This window comes from Staurois parvus, unplaced genomic scaffold, assembly GCF_062004578.1.
Source record: "Staurois parvus isolate SC_StPar_1 unplaced genomic scaffold, SC_StPar_1.0 ptg002289l, whole genome shotgun sequence".
Lineage (NCBI taxonomy): Eukaryota > Metazoa > Chordata > Amphibia > Anura > Ranidae > Staurois > Staurois parvus.
The window spans coordinates 99,739-116,491 of NW_028320085.1; the positions used below are offsets into that span (position 1 = coordinate 99,739).

At 54.0% G+C, this 16,753-nt stretch overlaps 1 protein-coding gene across 1 annotated transcript in view; it reads right to left on the bottom strand.

Annotated features, from left to right (window-relative positions):
* The window catches only part of LOC149431339 (VPS9 domain-containing protein 1-like), a 61,480-nt gene extending 45,460 nt beyond the window's left edge, over nt 1-16,020 (bottom strand). Inside the window, 3 exon segments of the mRNA XM_089665649.1 lie at nt 7,547-7,636; nt 9,159-9,231; nt 15,830-16,020. Of these exon segments, the coding sequence (XP_089521775.1) occupies nt 7,547-7,636; nt 9,159-9,231; nt 15,830-15,928 (262 nt within the window). The 5' untranslated portion in view covers nt 15,929-16,020.
* Between the last annotated feature and the right edge of the window lie 733 nt (nt 16,021-16,753).

Below are 16,753 nucleotides of genomic sequence, written 5' to 3' on the forward strand. Positions count from 1 at the left end.
AGCCCTAAAGGATTACTGCTGCTCAGGGGCTCTGGGCACGATGGCCGCCTCCAGCAAGAAGAATGGAGCAATGCTGAAGGCAATTTACAGCACACATGGATTTTGGAAAAGGAGTTATTGCCGTGGAAGGGGGGGGGGGCGCTCCTTCACTAAAGGACATTATTTTGACGTTAAGGGGAAAGGTGACTTTAAGGTCAGCCATACATGGATGAAAACTCATCCGGATCAGCAGGCACTGGCCAAATGTCGATCCATGTATGGGCAGGGAGCCTGTACAGAAGTCGATATACTGATTGCCCCCACCCTGTCAGATTTTCCCCGCTCGATCAGCGCCACAGGCTGCAGCAGTGACCCGTGTATTCGTTCAGCAGGGAATTCTCCCCACGGTCAGAGTACAATAACTCAGCAGGGGAGGATTCCCCCCAGCCACATCGTGCTGGTGGATGGGGGGGGGGGAAATCTGGGCTGCCCAAAATGGGCCACAGAAACCTGAATTTAGAAAAAAAACAAAACAATAGATCGACTGGTATGGTGAAGCTCTGCATAGAAACCAATCGGCTTCCAGGTTCTATTGTCAAAGCTTAACCCCTTCATGTCCGGACACTTTCCCCCCCTTCCAGTCCGGACGCTTTCCCCCCTCCAGTCCGGACACTTTCCTCCCCCTCCAGTCCGGACACTTTCACCCCCTTCCAGTCCGGACACTTTCCCCCCCTTCCAGTCCGGACACTTTCCCCCCTTCCAGTCCGGACACTTTCACCCCCTTCCAGTCCGGACACTTTCACCCCCTTCCAGTCCGGACACTTTCCCCCCCCCTCCAGTCCGGACACTTTCCCCCCCTTCCAGTCCGGACACTTTCACCCCCTTCCAGTCCGGACACTTTCACCCCCTTCCAGTCCGGACACTTTCACCCCCTTCCAGTCCGGACACTTTCACCCCCTTCCAGTCCGGACACTTTCCCCCCTTCCAGTCCGGACACTTTCCCCCCTTCCAGTCCGGACACTTTCCCCCCTTCCAGTCCGGACACTTTCCCCCCCTTCCAGTCCGGACACTTCCCCCCCCCTTCCAGTCCGGACACTTTCCCCTCCTTCCAGTCCTGACACTTTCCCCCCTTCCAGTCCGGACACTTTCCCCCCTTCCAGTCCGGACACTTCCCCCCCCCTTCCAGTCCGGACACTTCCCCCCCCCTTCCAGTCCGGACACCCCCTTCCTCCCCCCAGGCCAATTTTCAGCTTTCAGCGCTATCACACATTGAATGACAATTGCGCGGTCATGCAACACTGTACCCATATGAATTATTTAGCATTTATTTGAGACAGATAAAGCTTTATTTTGGTGGAATTTATTTTTTTTGCTATATAAATGAAAAAGTCCAAAGATTTTGAAGAAAAAAGTTTTTCTTTTTGCAAATAAATAATCTTTCTTCATAAATCTTCACCAAAATGTATTATATTTAAAAAAAAAAAATTTTTTTTACATTTTTATATTATGTTTTTTGTTAACATACTGTCACCCTAGCAGTGTGGGGTCACCATGGTGACACTGTACTACTTGTGGGGGGTGATGAAGATTATTTTTTCTGTTTTTACACTGATTGCTTTTACACCCATAAAGGCTGTAAGAGGAACCATTTCTCCTTTTCTCTGGCTGCATTCTTGCAGCCAATTAGAAATACTATGAGAGCTGCGATTGGTCACAACTTGTCACATGGTATAAGGCTGCTGTGAATGGCCCTGTACCATGTGACCTCTGTGATCATTCACAGATTTTACAAGTAGTAAGCAATGATGTCAGGAAGTGACATCTTGCTAACTACTTTTCATGTGATCACCGATTGGCCAATCAGTGATCACATGAATTGGGACCTCACACAGACCTCCGGACACAGTGGACACCGGGTCACAGTGCCGTTGTCTCCCAGGGAGCGCGCACTGCCTGTAAATGCGGGCGCCGCTTCACTGCCAGTTTCCCTTAGTCAAGATGGCGGCGCCAGCACCCAATAGCCAGTTGAAGAATGTGAGCACTGCAGGTCTCACAGACCCCAACACGGCGATCAGTCTGCTGCCTCTCCCTCCTCCTGACCATTCACAAAGCACAAGGCCTCAGCCCTGGTTAACATCGATGCGAACGGTCAGGTCGATTCAATCGTTCAAATCGCATGCAATGATTGGCAACGGAACCGTCAGAGTCGCACGGATTAGAAAAAGTAGTTCCTGCACTACTTTTGCTGATTTGAGGTGCAGCTTTGCATAGACATCTGTGCATGAAGTCAGACAGATCAAGTGGCACCCCAAGTCGTCCTGCTGTCTGACTTTGAACCCATTTCAGAGTCGATGCAGCGTGAACCAGAGCTCAGACATTTTACTGACTGTAACACCCGGGAAAGATCCTGCAAAAAGGCAGCAGGAGCAGCACAACAGAAGTTGACTGAAGCGACGCGCTGGAAAACGTATTGAGCCGCGGTGATCACCTACACCTGCCGATCAGTGTACTCTACTCTGTACAGCAGCAGCAGCCACTGTGGAAATCCGGCTGAGCCCGGGGTCACATGTGCGGTGCGGTATATCGCATGTGATTCACACAGGACCCGCACCGCATTCCCTGCAGATCACTGCGAATTGTGTGCGGTGCGTACATTTTATTCGGCTCAAATCGCACCAAAAAGGTGCAGGACCCTTTTTTTTTGGTCTGCATTAGAATCTAATCTCATGGGTATTCACGCCCGTGTGACCCGATTCTGCACATCACACCGCGGTTGCGCACCGATTTCAGGGTGTCGTTAACTTAAAGTGGAGTTCCACTCACACGGTCAAAAACTAAAAGTCAGCGGCTACAAAAACTGTACAAAAACTGTAGCTGCTGACTTTTAAAAAACAGCCACTTACCTGTCCCTCGGTCCCGTGGTGTGTCCCCCGCTGCCCGTTTCACTGGCCGTCCTGTATTCCAGGAGGCCGGCATCTTCAGTGTGGGCGCCCGGCGGGGACAGCTTGCGGCTTCACAGCCGTTTGTCCACTGAGCATGTGCAAGAAGCGCTGCGCTTTGTGAATGGTCCTGTAGTCTTTTGGGACCTGTCATGTGTCCCAGAAGACTATGGGGGGGGGGGGGGGGGGGAGGACACCTTCAGCTTCTGATCACCTAGGACAGGGGTAGGCAACCTGTGGCTCTCAAGCGGTTGTGGAATTATATTTCCCATGAGGCATTGCAACATTACAAAACTGACAGTTACAGCTATTACTTGCAGAGGCATGATGGAACTTGTAGTCCTGCGGCTCTCAGGTTGCCTACCCCTGGCCTAGGCGATTGGACCAGAAGTGGGAGCGGGTAGTTCGCATGAATGGGGTGCGATTGTGATGTGGCGTGGAATTCTCACAGGAACCTTTAAGAATTCCGCACCACATCAGTGTGAACCCGGGCTGAGGGGGGGGGGGGGGAGGGATTCATTCTTCCATCCACCTCGTTTATGTGAATGGAGGAATCTCTTAAGCCGGCCGTAGATGGGTCGAAATTGAGCTGCTTCAGTAGAGACTGGCTGAATTTCGATCCATCTACGGGCAGGCTGGTGGTACAGAAGTTGAGCTCTCGACCTGTTGGAAAATGTCTACTCGATCAGTAGTTGTAGGCCACAGGTGTCAAACACAAGGCCCGCAGGCCGAATCCGGCCCTCCATGCCATTTCATGTGGCCCTTGCTCCTCTCCTGCAGGTACCCCCTTGTCTTTGCCCCCACCTTGTCTTAGCAGTTGGCAGCAGAAAGTAGAATAGAACTCCTCTGATAAATTCTGCACCTCACAATACAGCTGCAGCACCCCCTCATCTCTGCCTCCCCCGGTCTCAGCATTCAGACTCTGGTGACTGACTCCAGCCCTCCTCTGGTCCTCCTCCAGACCCTGCACTATCTGCTCTCTAGCTCTGCCCCACGGTGATGTTAGGGACGGTGTGGGATTCATGACATCTGATGTAATGGGGGGGGGGGTGGTGGGTGCTCTGGACATGCAGTCTTACAGATACAACCGGCCAATTTGAGGGCACCCATAATGCTGATACGGCCCTCATACGGGGATATGAAATGGAGTCTGACACCCCCTGCTGTAGGCTATAGCTGGCAGTGATAATGAGTGTTTTCTGATGGAGGGGAAGGCTCCCTGCTGCCAGGATACAAAAGCTCTGCAGGAGGGATTCCCCCATCAACTTCCAATGTGTGGATGGGGAAATAAGATTTCTTTTCTTCAACCTGAAGGCTGAACAACAAAAAGAAAGCAAATCCCGTATTGCCTGCCTTTGGTGGGTTTGTATTTTTTTTAGTTCAGCCATCTGGCTGAATGAAATAACCGTCTCTGGCCAGCTTTAGGGTTCATGTACACGGTGGGGCGTTTGGAAAACTCTTCTGAACGATGGAAACGGACTGCTGGAAAACGGAGGTTAAAAAATGTTAGTTTAGCTGCGTTTACATACCGTGTTTAGGCGCGTTTTTTGCGTTTAGAAGAGTTTTTAAAAGATAACCTCAGGAGACCCTCCCAAATGCAGCAAATACTTTACTCCTGCGCTGGGGATGGACTCAGCAGAGGCTAGGATGATAATGTCAATGTTCTGAAATATGAACTGCTTGCTGCCCTCAACGGACCGGAGCGGCTCAAAGTCACTAAATGCAAATGAAAAAAAACAAAAAGAGGGCGCACCGGCAGAGTGCATTATTGTTTAAAATATTTATTGAAAGAATAAAAAAGTAGGTATCACACTCACAATAGACATATAAAACACAGGCACATCACAATGAACTGGCTGACGCGTTTCGAGGACTCAGCCTCTTCCTCAGAGCCCTCAGAGTCCTCGAAACGCGTCAATCAGTTGGTCATCCACGGTTCCATCGTTGTGGACTCAGATGCTATATGGATTGAACACCTTTGTTCATTGTGATGTCCACTGTGAGTATGATACCTACTAGGCCGGTGCGCCCTCTTTTTGTTTTCATTTGACCTTCACAAATGCCCAGAATGCACTGAAAAATAGTAAATAATTAACTATTTCAGACATTTTGAGAGAAGCCGGGAGAGCGGAGGAAGCCGGGAGGGCGGAAGAAGCCGGGAGGGCGGAGGAAGCCGGGAGGGCGGAGGAAGCCGGGAGGGCGGAGGAAGCCGGGAGGGCGGAAGAAGCCGGGAGGGCGGAGGAAGCCGGGAGGGCGGAGGAAGCCGGGAGGGCGGAGGAAGCCGGGAAGGCGGAAGAAGCCGGGGAGAGCGGAAGAAGCCGGGGAGAGCGGAAGAAGCCGGGGAGAGCGGAAGAAGCCGGGGAGAGCGGAAGAAGCCGGGGAGAGCGGAAGAAGCCGGGGAGAGCGGAAGAAGCCGGGGAGAGCGGAAGAAGCCGGGGAGAGCGGAAGAAGCCGGGGAGAGCGGAAGAAGCCGGGGAGAGCGGAAGAAGCCGGGGAGAGCGGAAGCCGGGGAGAGCGGAAGCAGAGAGAGCGGTATGTGTTGAGATGACCGGTCTTTTCTGGTTGTAGTCACTATGGATCCCATCATGAGCAGAATGCGGTGTGTTCCACCATTGTTTCCTTCACATAAAACCTGCAACTGACTGCGCTGGTGTTCCGGGTCCATTTGAATACATGGAAAACGCTTTGCATGCATTTCTGATGAAGAAAAAAAGGCTCCGGACAGCATCTGGACATGGGACAGTTAAAAACGCTTCTAAAAGTTTCTCTCTATAGCTCCCTTGTCTCCTCCTCCCATGCTCGTCTCCAGAGCCTCCCCCATCCGCTGGAACTCTCTACCCTAATCTATCAGACTATCGCCTACTCTGCTCACTTTTAGGCGATCTCTGAAAACCGATCTCTTCAGGGAAGCCTATCCTGCCCTCAGCTAATAATGGAATCTTCTACTCCTCCTACCAGCCCCTCCACCAGTTATTACCTTTTGTACCACTAGCCCCTCCCTCTTAGATTGTAAGCTCCCAGGATCAGCCCCTCCCTCTTAGATTGTAAGCTCCCAGGATCAGCCCCTCCCCCTTATATTTGTAAACTCCCAGGATCAGCCCCTCCCTCTTAGATTGTAAGCTCCCAGGATCAGCCCCTCCCCCTTAGATTGTAAACTCCCAGGATCAGCCCCTCCCTCTTAGATTGTAAGCTCCCAGGATCAGCCCTTCCCCCTTAGATTGTAAGCTCCCAGGATCAGGCCCTCCCTCTTAGATTGTAAGCTCCCAGGATCAGCCCCTCCCTCCTAGAGTGTAAGCTCCCAGGATCAACCCCTCCCTCTTAGATTGTAAGCTCCCAGGATCAGCCCTTCCCCCTTAGATTGTAAGCTCCCAGGATCAGCCCCTCCCCCTTAGATTGTAAGCTCCCAGGATCAGCCCTTCCCCCTTAGATTGTAAGCTCCCAGGATCAGCCCCTCCCTCTTAGATTGTAAGCTCCCAGGATCAGCCCCTCCCTCCTAGAGTGTAAGCTCCCAGGATCAGGCCCTCCCTCTTAGATTGTAAGCTCCCAGGATCAGCCCCTCCCTCTTAGATTGTAAACTCCCAGGATCAGCCCCTCCCCCTTAGATTGTAAGCTCCCAGGATCAGGCCCTCCCTCTTAGATTGTAAACTCCCAGGATCAGCCCCTCCCCCTTAGATTGTAAGCTCCCAGGATCAGCCCCTCCCTCCTAGAGTGTAAGCTCCCAGGATCAACCCCTCCCTCTTAGATTGTAAGCTCCCAGGATCAGCCCCTCCCTCCTAGAGTGTAAGCTCCCAGGATCAGGCCCTCCCTCTTAGATTGTAAGCTCCCAGGATCAGCCCCTCCCCCTTAGATTGTAAGCTCCCAGGATCAGGCCCTCCCTCTTAGATTGTAAACTCCCAGGATCAGCCCCTCCCCCTTAGATTGTAAGCTCCCAGGATCAGCCCTTCCCCCTTAGATTGTAAGCTCCCAGGATCAGGCCCTCCCTCTTAGATTGTAAGCTCCCAGGATCAGCCCTTCCCCCTTAGATTGTAAGCTCCCAGGATCAGCCCCTCCCCCTTAGATTGTAAACTCCCAGGATCAGCCCCTCCCCCTTAGATTGTAAGCTCCCAGGATCAGGCCCTCCTATCCCTCTTGTATTGATCTGTATTGTTGCTGTATTGTCTCCCGTTATATTGTACAGCGCTGAGCACACTGTTGGCGCCATAAATCCTGAATAATAATAATTATAAACGCAAACGCTTATAAATGTGGTTAGCTGCGTTGAGAAGCGTTTGAAATGCCAGTAAAATCTCCTCCTGAATGCGTTTGGTGCGTTCTAAATGACTGCAAACTCCACTGCCTGTACAGGACTCTGTGTACACGGAGACATAGAAGGACATTAGGGAGAGTTCAGGGGCTGCTGGGAAAAAACACAGAACATCTCCTGAACGTCAGTTTATCAGCTGCAGTGTACATGGAGCCCTTTGGTGCGTTTACTTTTCTCAGTCTGGAAGGGTTCTCGTGCCCAGAGTTGGGTTACTCCAGCCAAACGTTTTGGCGACATTTGTTGTGCGCATCATTTCCCCAGAAGTTGAACCCCCCCCCCCTCCCCCATGTTCAGGGGGGGTATTAGCGGGTGTATATGGACTCACCTAGATTATCTGCTGTGGTCCGCGCCCTCTCCAGGCATTGCTCAGCCACCTTCAGCATCTTGTGTGAGTCAGGGTTCAACGACTCCCCCCCTGCCAAGCCAGAAAAAAAATCATTGTAGGATCTCTCTGAAATAAATAATCTGACCAATCACAGCGCCTGATGAATCCTCCGGCATCCCATTCACCATGTATGGGGCTGAGGATACACAGAACAACGATGTAACAAATCCTGCCTGGACCCCTTGTGACCGACAAGAAGAAAACACAGCGCTGCACTTAGGGGGGGTCATTCAATATGGGGTCGGGAGAGCCAAAAGTTTTCGGTTTAGTTTGGGATGGAGTGGCAAAGGGGTGGAGCCTCCGGCAAGTTCTCTGTCATCACTGAGGAGATTCATCCTCGACATTCGGGAACCGCTGCAGTGGAAAGAGAAAGTGACGGGAAACCCAACAGTTGTCACCAGACCGGAGGGGAAATCTTCTCATGGGAACATTTATTCCTGTAACTAAAACTGGCCGTACAATAAAGTGGCTGCAAACCTCAGACATGAAAGATGAACAAAGCACATCCCTCTATAGTGTGTACTTGTCTCAGTCCAGAGCACAAAAGTGTCACTTCTGTCTGCCACCTCCTTCCTCTGCTATCTGCATGAATCAATTCTGACAGGTTTTCCTGACACCAAGAGATAAAAGGTGACAGGGAAGGAAGCTCCAGCACACAGCCTGTGATTGACAGCCTCAGTTCTGTTCCTGTGTGAAGGGGCGGGGGGGTATTCCTCTTCCCCCCAATCAGCTCTCACTGAGCTCTGCAGGGTGTAACTTCAGCACCTCGCGCTTTCTGAAATCTCAGACAAGATGTATAAATTCTCCACTTCAAACACCTGTAGAGAAGAGAGTACTGTAGATAAACAGGTACAACTTCTGTAGGAGGATTTGTTTCATCTCTGTGTATCACCTGAGGCCGGTCACTTCACTGGGTATATGGAGGGTTTACAACCACTTTAACTACTTCCGGACCAGCAATGTACCTGTATGTCGGACTGTCCGCAGTTGTACCGGAGTGATGCTGGGACCGTTTCTTGGAGCTGGCGCTCGGCTCTCTCAGTCAGAGGAACTACTAGGCACTTGTGGCTTCATAGCCGGGTACCCACTGCGCATGCGCAAGTCATGCTGTGCATTCCGATTGGTCCGGCAGTCTTCTGGGACCTGTGAAGGTTCCCAGGAGATTGTGGGAGGGAGGAGGGAGCCGCGGTGAACTGAGCCGGAAGTGGGAGCAGGTACCTGTCAAAATTAGGTACCGATTCCTCCCCTTGCCCCCAAATATGGCAGTGGGGGGGGTTTAGGCCAATAAGCCGAGCTTCCACTTTAAGAGGGGAGCCCTACTGCAGGAAAACACATTATGACCACTAGATGGCACCGAGGAGCATATGTATTTCCTATTATATGCAGTGCCATCTAGTGGTCATATGCAGTAAGTTCCACATTTACTTGAACTGCAGAGAATCATCTGAGTATTCGATGCGCCTCGGTCCCACACAGCGACTTTCCATGCAGTGTCATTAGATAGGTTGTTATGAAATGTTCAGCTTTGTATGGAGGGGAATAGAACGGTTACCTCTCTGCTCAGCCTCATCCGCCAGGAACTGGGATATAAAAGTGACGTTCCTCAGGTACTCCACATAGGCCTCCTGCAAGAGAGAAGCCAGGAAAAATCATCCTGCGCGCTGGCAATGCTACAGAGGGACACTGTACTAAATACCGAGGAAACTTCCATCCCCATCGGGGGAAGGGCCGGGATAGCTTCACCAAGTGGATGTTCTGTGTTATTCTGAGCCTCCGTCATTGATGGAACTGGAATCCAGTGTATGAAAGGGGAGGAGCCTGGGACAGGCTGGGGAGGAAGACCAACCCACTTCTTGCATCAGGGAGGGGTTATGCAAATATCAAAATACCTTTATGGCTGGATGGCAGCCTGTGTGTGTGTAGGGGGGGGGGGGGGCTGTGTGTGTTGGGGGTGGGGCTGGATGATGCTGGATATCCTCCAGCCAGGATATGAGGTGGGCACTACTGAATGAAAGGGGCGGGGCCAGAGACAGGCTGGGGAGAAAAGACTAGATGATGCAGGTACACCTGTGCGAGACTGAAGGGGAGGAGCAGGCACACCTGTGCGAGACTGAAGGGGAGGAGCCGCTACACCTGTGCGAGACTGAAGGGGAGGAGCCGCTACACCTGTGCGAGACTGAAGGGGAGGAGCCGCTACACCTGTGCGAGACTGAAGGGGAGGAGCCGCTACACCTGTGCGAGACTGAAGGGGAGGAGCCGCTACACCTGTGCGAGACTGAAGGGGAGGAGCCGCTACACCTGTGCGAGACTGAAGGGGAGGAGCCGCTACACCTGTGCGAGACTGAAGGGGAGGAGCCGCTACACCTGTGCGAGACTGAAGGGGAGGAGCCGCTACACCTGTGCGAGACTGAAGGGGAGGAGCCGCTACACCTGTGCGAGACTGAAGGGGAGGAGCCGCTACACCTGTGCGAGACTGAAGGGGAGGAGCCGCTACACCTGTGCGAGACTGAAGGGGAGGAGCCGCTACACCTGTGCGAGACTGAAGGGGAGGAGCCGCTACACCTGTGCGAGACTGAAGGGGAGGAGCCGCTACACCTGTGCGAGACTGAAGGGGAGGAGGAGCTAAACCTGTGCGAGACTGAAGGGGAGGAGCCGCTACACCTGTGCGAGACTGAAGGGGAGGAGCCGCTAAACCTGTGCGAGACTGAAGGGGAGGAGCAGCTAAACCTGTGCGAGACTGAAGGGGAGGAGCAGCTAAACCTGTGCGAGACTGAAGGGGAGGAGCCGGCAAGCCTGTGCGAGACTGAAGAGGAGGAGCAGGCAAGCCTGTGCGAGACTGAAGGGGAGGAGCCGCTACACCTGTGCGAGACTGAAGGGGAGGAGCCGCTACACCTGTGCGAGACTGAAGGGGAGGAGCCGCTACACCTGTGCGAGACTGAAGGGGAGGAGCCGCTACACCTGTGCGAGACTGAAGGGGAGGAGCCGCTACACCTGTGCGAGACTGAAGGGGAGGAGCCGCTACACCTGTGCGAGACTGAAGGGGAGGAGCCGCTACACCTGTGCGAGACTGAAGGGGAGGAGCAGGCACGCCTGTGCGAGACTGAAGGGGAGGAGCCGCTACACCTGTGCGAGACTGAAGGGGAGGAGCCGCTACACCTGTGCGAGACTGAAGGGGAGGAGCCGCTACACCTGTGCGAGACTGAAGGGGGGGAGCCGCTACACCTGTGCGAGACTGAAGGGGGGGAGCCGCTACACCTGTGCGAGACTGAAGGGGAGGAGCCGCTACACCTGTGCGAGACTGAAGGGGAGGAGCCGCTACACCTGTGCGAGACTGAAGGGGAGGAGCCGCTACACCTGTGCGAGACTGAAGGGGAGGAGCCGCTACACCTGTGCGAGACTGAAGGGGAGGAGCCGCTACACCTGTGCGAGACTGAAGGGGAGGAGCCGCTAAACCTGTGCGAGACTGAAGGGGAGGAGGAGCTAAACCTGTGCGAGACTGAAGGGGAGGAGCCGCTACACCTGTGCGAGACTGAAGGGGAGGAGCCGCTAAACCTGTGCGAGACTGAAGGGGAGGAGCAGCTAAACCTGTGCGAGACTGAAGGGGAGGAGCAGCTAAACCTGTGCGAGACTGAAGGGGAGGAGCCGGCAAGCCTGTGCGAGACTGAAGGGGAGGAGCAGGCACGCCTGTGCGAGACTGAAGGGGAGGAGCCGCTACGCCTGTGCGAGACTGAAGGGGAGGAGCCGCTACGCCTGTGCGAGACTGAAGGGGAGGAGCCGCTACGCCTGTGCGAGACTGAAGGGGAGGAGCCGCTACGCCTGTGCGAGACTGAAGGGGAGGAGCAGGCACGCCTGTGCGAGACTGAAGGGGAGGAGCCGCTACACCTGTGCGAGACTGAAGGGGAGGAGCCGCTACACCTGTGCGAGACTGAAGGGGGGGAGCCGCTACACCTGTGCGAGACTGAAGGGGGGAGCCGCTACACCTGTGCGAGACTGAAGGGGGGGAGCCGCTACACCTGTGCGAGACTGAAGGGGGGGAGCCGCTACACCTGTGCGAGACTGAAGGGGAGGAGCCGCTACACCTGTGCGAGACTGAAGGGGAGGAGCCGCTACACCTGTGCGAGACTGAAGGGGAGGAGCCGCTACACCTGTGCGAGACTGAAGGGGAGGAGCCGCTACACCTGTGCGAGACTGAAGGGGAGGAGCCGCTACACCTGTGCGAGACTGAAGGGGAGGAGCCGCTACACCTGTGCGAGACTGAAGGGGAGGAGCCGCTACACCTGTGCGAGACTGAAGGGGAGGAGCCGCTACACCTGTGCGAGACTGAAGGGGAGGAGCCGCTACACCTGTGCGAGACTGAAGGGGAGGAGCCGCTACACCTGTGCGAGACTGAAGGGGAGGAGCCGCTACACCTGTGCGAGACTGAAGGGGAGGAGCCGCTACACCTGTGCGAGACTGAAGGGGAGGAGCCGCTACACCTGTGCGAGACTGAAGGGGAGGAGCCGCTACACCTGTGCGAGACTGAAGGGGAGGAGCCGCTACACCTGTGCGAGACTGAAGGGGAGGAGCCGCTACACCTGTGCGAGACTGAAGGGGAGGAGCCGCTACACCTGTGCGAGACTGAAGGGGAGGAGCCGCTACACCTGTGCGAGACTGAAGGGGAGGAGCCGCTACACCTGTGCGAGACTGAAGGGAGGAGCCGCTACACCTGTGCGAGACTGAAGGGGAGGAGCCGCTACACCTGTGCGAGACTGAAGGGGAGGAGCCGCTAAACCTGTGCGAGACTGAAGGGGAGGAGCAGCTAAACCTGTGCGAGGACTGAAGGGGAGGAGCCGCTACACCTGTGCGAGACTGAAGGGGAGGAGCCGCTAAACCTGTGCGAGACTGAAGGGGAGGAGCAGCTAAACCTGTGCGAGACTGAAGGGGAGGAGCAGCTAAACCTGTGCGAGACTGAAGGGGAGGAGCAGCTAAACCTGTGCGAGACTGAAGGGGAGGAGCCGGCAAGCCTGTGCGAGACTGAAGGGGAGGAGCCGCTACACCTGTGCGAGACTGAAGGGGAGGAGCCGCTACACCTGTGCGAGACTGAAGGGGAGGAGCCGCTACACCTGTGCGAGACTGAAGGGGAGGAGCCGCTACACCTGTGCGAGACTGAAGGGGAGGAGCCGCTACACCTGTGCGAGACTGAAGGGGAGGAGCCGCTACACCTGTGCGAGACTGAAGGGGAGGAGCCGCTACGCCTGTGCGAGACTGAAGGGGAGGAGCAGGCACGCCTGTGCGAGACTGAAGGGGAGGAGCCGCTACACCTGTGCGAGACTGAAGGGGAGGAGCCGCTACACCTGTGCGAGACTGAAGGGGAGGAGCCGCTACACCTGTGCGAGACTGAAGGGGAGGAGCCGCTACACCTGTGCGAGACTGAAGGGGAGGAGCCGCTACACCTGTGCGAGACTGAAGGGGAGGAGCCGCTACACCTGTGCGAGACTGAAGGGGAGGAGCCGCTACACCTGTGCGAGACTGAAGGGGAGGAGCCGCTACACCTGTGCGAGACTGAAGGGGAGGAGCCGCTACACCTGTGCGAGACTGAAGGGGAGGAGCCGCTAAACCTGTGCGAGACTGAAGGGGAGGAGCAGCTAAACCTGTGCGAGACTGAAGGGGAGGAGCCGCTACACCTGTGCGAGACTGAAGGGGAGGAGCCGCTAAACCTGTGCGAGACTGAAGGGGAGGAGCAGCTAAACCTGTGCGAGACTGAAGGGGAGGAGCAGCTAAACCTGTGCGAGACTGAAGGGGAGGAGCAGCTAAACCTGTGCGAGACTGAAGGGGAGGAGCCGGCAAGCCTGTGCGAGACTGAAGGGGAGGAGCCGCTACACCTGTGCGAGACTGAAGGGGAGGAGCCGCTACACCTGTGCGAGACTGAAGGGGAGGAGCCGCTACACCTGTGCGAGACTGAAGGGGAGGAGCCGCTACACCTGTGCGAGACTGAAGGGGAGGAGCCGCTACACCTGTGCGAGACTGAAGGGGAGGAGCCGCTACACCTGTGCGAGACTGAAGGGGAGGAGCCGCTACACCTGTGCGAGACTGAAGGGGAGGAGCAGGCACGCCTGTGCGAGACTGAAGGGGAGGAGCCGCTACACCTGTGCGAGACTGAAGGGGAGGAGCCGCTACACCTGTGCGAGACTGAAGGGGAGGAGCCGCTACACCTGTGCGAGACTGAAGGGGAGGAGCCGCTACACCTGTGCGAGAGATGACAGTGATCTGCAGTATCCTGTAGACCAGGACAATCATGTCATTAGAAGGTGTAATACGAGTTTGGTGAGTACAGTCCACACAACACAGGATTGTCACAGATTTCCTGTCTTCTGGAAGGAATGATAGCACAGTGACCCCAATGGGGAGCATCCGGAGTTCACACTGTGCTGCAAGCGCCATTCTTCACAGCATGCAGAGACACGGGTCCTAACCCCCCACCTCCTCATCCACAACAAATACAAACACTTTATATACATTTTACACTGAGGGGTCCGGGGAGAGCGGATACAGTGAATGCGGGGTCCGGGGAGAGCGGATATAGTGAATGCGGGGTCCGGGGAGAGCGGATATAGTGAATGCGGGGTCCGGGGGAGAGCGGATATAGTGAATGCGGGGTCCGGGGAGAGCGGATATAGTGAATGCGGGGTCCGGGGAGAGCGGATATAGTGAATGCGGGGTCCGGGGAGAGCGGATATAGTGAATGCGGGGTCCGGGGAGAGCGGATATAGTGAATGCGGGGTCCGGGGAGAGCGGATATAGTGAATGCGGGGTCCGGGGAGAGCGGATATAGTGAATGCGGGGTCCGGGGAGAGCGGATACAGTGAATGCGGGGTCCGGGGAGAGCGGATACAGTGAATGCGGGGTCCGGGGAGAGCGGATACAGTGAATGCGGGGTCCGGGGAGAGCGTATACAGTGAATGCGGGGTCCGGGGAGAGCGGATATGGCGAATGCGGGGTCCGGGGAGAGCGGATATGGCGAATGCGGGGTCCGGGAGAGAGGATATGGCGAATGCGGGGTCCGGGGACAGAGGCTATGGCGAATGCGGGGTCCGGGGACAGCGGCTATGGCGAATGCGGGGTCCGGGGACAGCGGCTATGGCGAATGCGGGGTCCGGGGACAGCGGCTATGGCGAATGCGGGGTCCGGGGACAGCGGCTATGGCGAATGCGGGGTCCGGGGACAGCGGCTATGGCGAATGCGGGGTCCGGGGACAGCGGCTATGGCGAATGCGGGGTCCGGGGACAGCGGCTATGGCGAATGCGGGGTCCGGGGAGAGCGGATACAGTGAATGCGGGGTCCGGGGAGAGCGGATACAGTGAATGCGGGGTCCGGGGAGAGCGGATACAGTGAATGCGGGGTCCGGGGAGAGCGGATACAGTGAATGCGGGGTCCGGGGAGAGCGTATACAGTGAATGCGGGGTCCGGGGAGAGCGGATATGGCGAATGCGGGGTCCGGGGAGAGCGGATATGGCGAATGCGGGGTCCGGGGAGAGAGGATATGGCGAATGCGGGGTCCGGGGACAGAGGCTATGGCGAATGCGGGGTCCGGGGACAGCGGCTATGGCGAATGCGGGGTCCGGGGACAGCGGCTATGGCGAATGCGGGGTCCGGGGACAGCGGCTATGGCGAATGCGGGGTCTGGGGTTACAGCTAGAGGGTGGGCGACTTGGTGAAGATCCCCCGCTAGCTGTCAAAATGGGTGATGGGGGGCCGGTCTATTCATAGCAGGTTACACTACAATTGGGTGTCATGTTATGAAAGGTGAACGTATCCTTTAAGTCTTGACACGTTTGGTATCTTCTTACTCGTCATGACATCTTCCAATCGGGTATTATATTGCATTTGCTGAAATTCATTTAGTGTTTTTTTTACTGAAATCTGACATTTGATAAATGGCTGCACACCAAAATAATTGCAACATCTGCCATTTTATTCCCCAGGGTCTCCGTCTCCAGAGAATAGATGGAGTTTTGGGGTTCCATGTCATTTTCTAGCAAAAAAAGAAGAAATTCTGATTTATTGGGTATGTGAGAAATAAAACGATTCCCCCGGACACAAAGCGGATATCGAGGGGCCCGGGGCCCAGCCCCTCACCAGGGTCTGTGATCAGTGAGTGTTGATGTCAATGAATTCTGAATGTCCCCAGTGATGACAAGCATCAGTCCTGTGCATGGTGACACGGCCTCCCATCCCCCTCCTCACCCGGTGCCGGTTCCCCGTGTCCAGCTGGATGGCTCTGTTCGCCAATTTCATGGCTCTCTGCAGCGGCTTCAGAGCCCCATCCCCGGCCAGGGAGGCCATGGCTGCACACGGCTGACGGACCAATAATAAACACACGGAACCACCCAGCTTCCGGAACCCGAGAGGACGCCGCTCCGCTTCCCGGCCGGAAGATCATTTGCAGCGTACACAAACACAAAGACGTTCTCTGATTGGTCCACAGAGTAGCCCGAGGCAGGAGAGTTGTATGCGGCGACACCTACTGGTCGGAGGATAACACGACAGGGATTCGTGTAATTAGTATTGCTGAGCATGCAGCTGGGGAGTTCATTCTATTAACTATCATTTTTTCATTTTAATTTTCATTCTTTTACATTTTAATTCCAATAATCATTTTTACATAGTCATTTTAATTAATTTTTACATTTTAATTCTATCATGTTTACATTTTAATTATAATTTATTTTTACATTTTAATTCTATTAATCATTATTATATTTTCATTTTAATCATTTTCATTTTAATTCATTTTTACATTTTAATTCTATTAATCATTTTTATATTTTAATTTTAATTCATTTATACATTTTCATTTTAATTCATTTTCATTTAATTCATTTTTACATTTTCATTTTAATTCATTTTCATTTTAATTCATTTTACATTTTAATTCTAATTTATTTTTATATTTTAATTCTATTAACAATCACTTTTACATTTTAATCATTTTATATTTTAATTCATTTTCATTCATTTTTACATTTTCATTTATTTTTACATTTTAATTCTATTAATCATTTTTACATTTTCATTTTCATTCATTTTTACATTTTAATTCTATTAATCATTTTTACATTTTAATTTTAATTCATTTTCATTTTAATTCCTTTTTACATTTTAATTCTA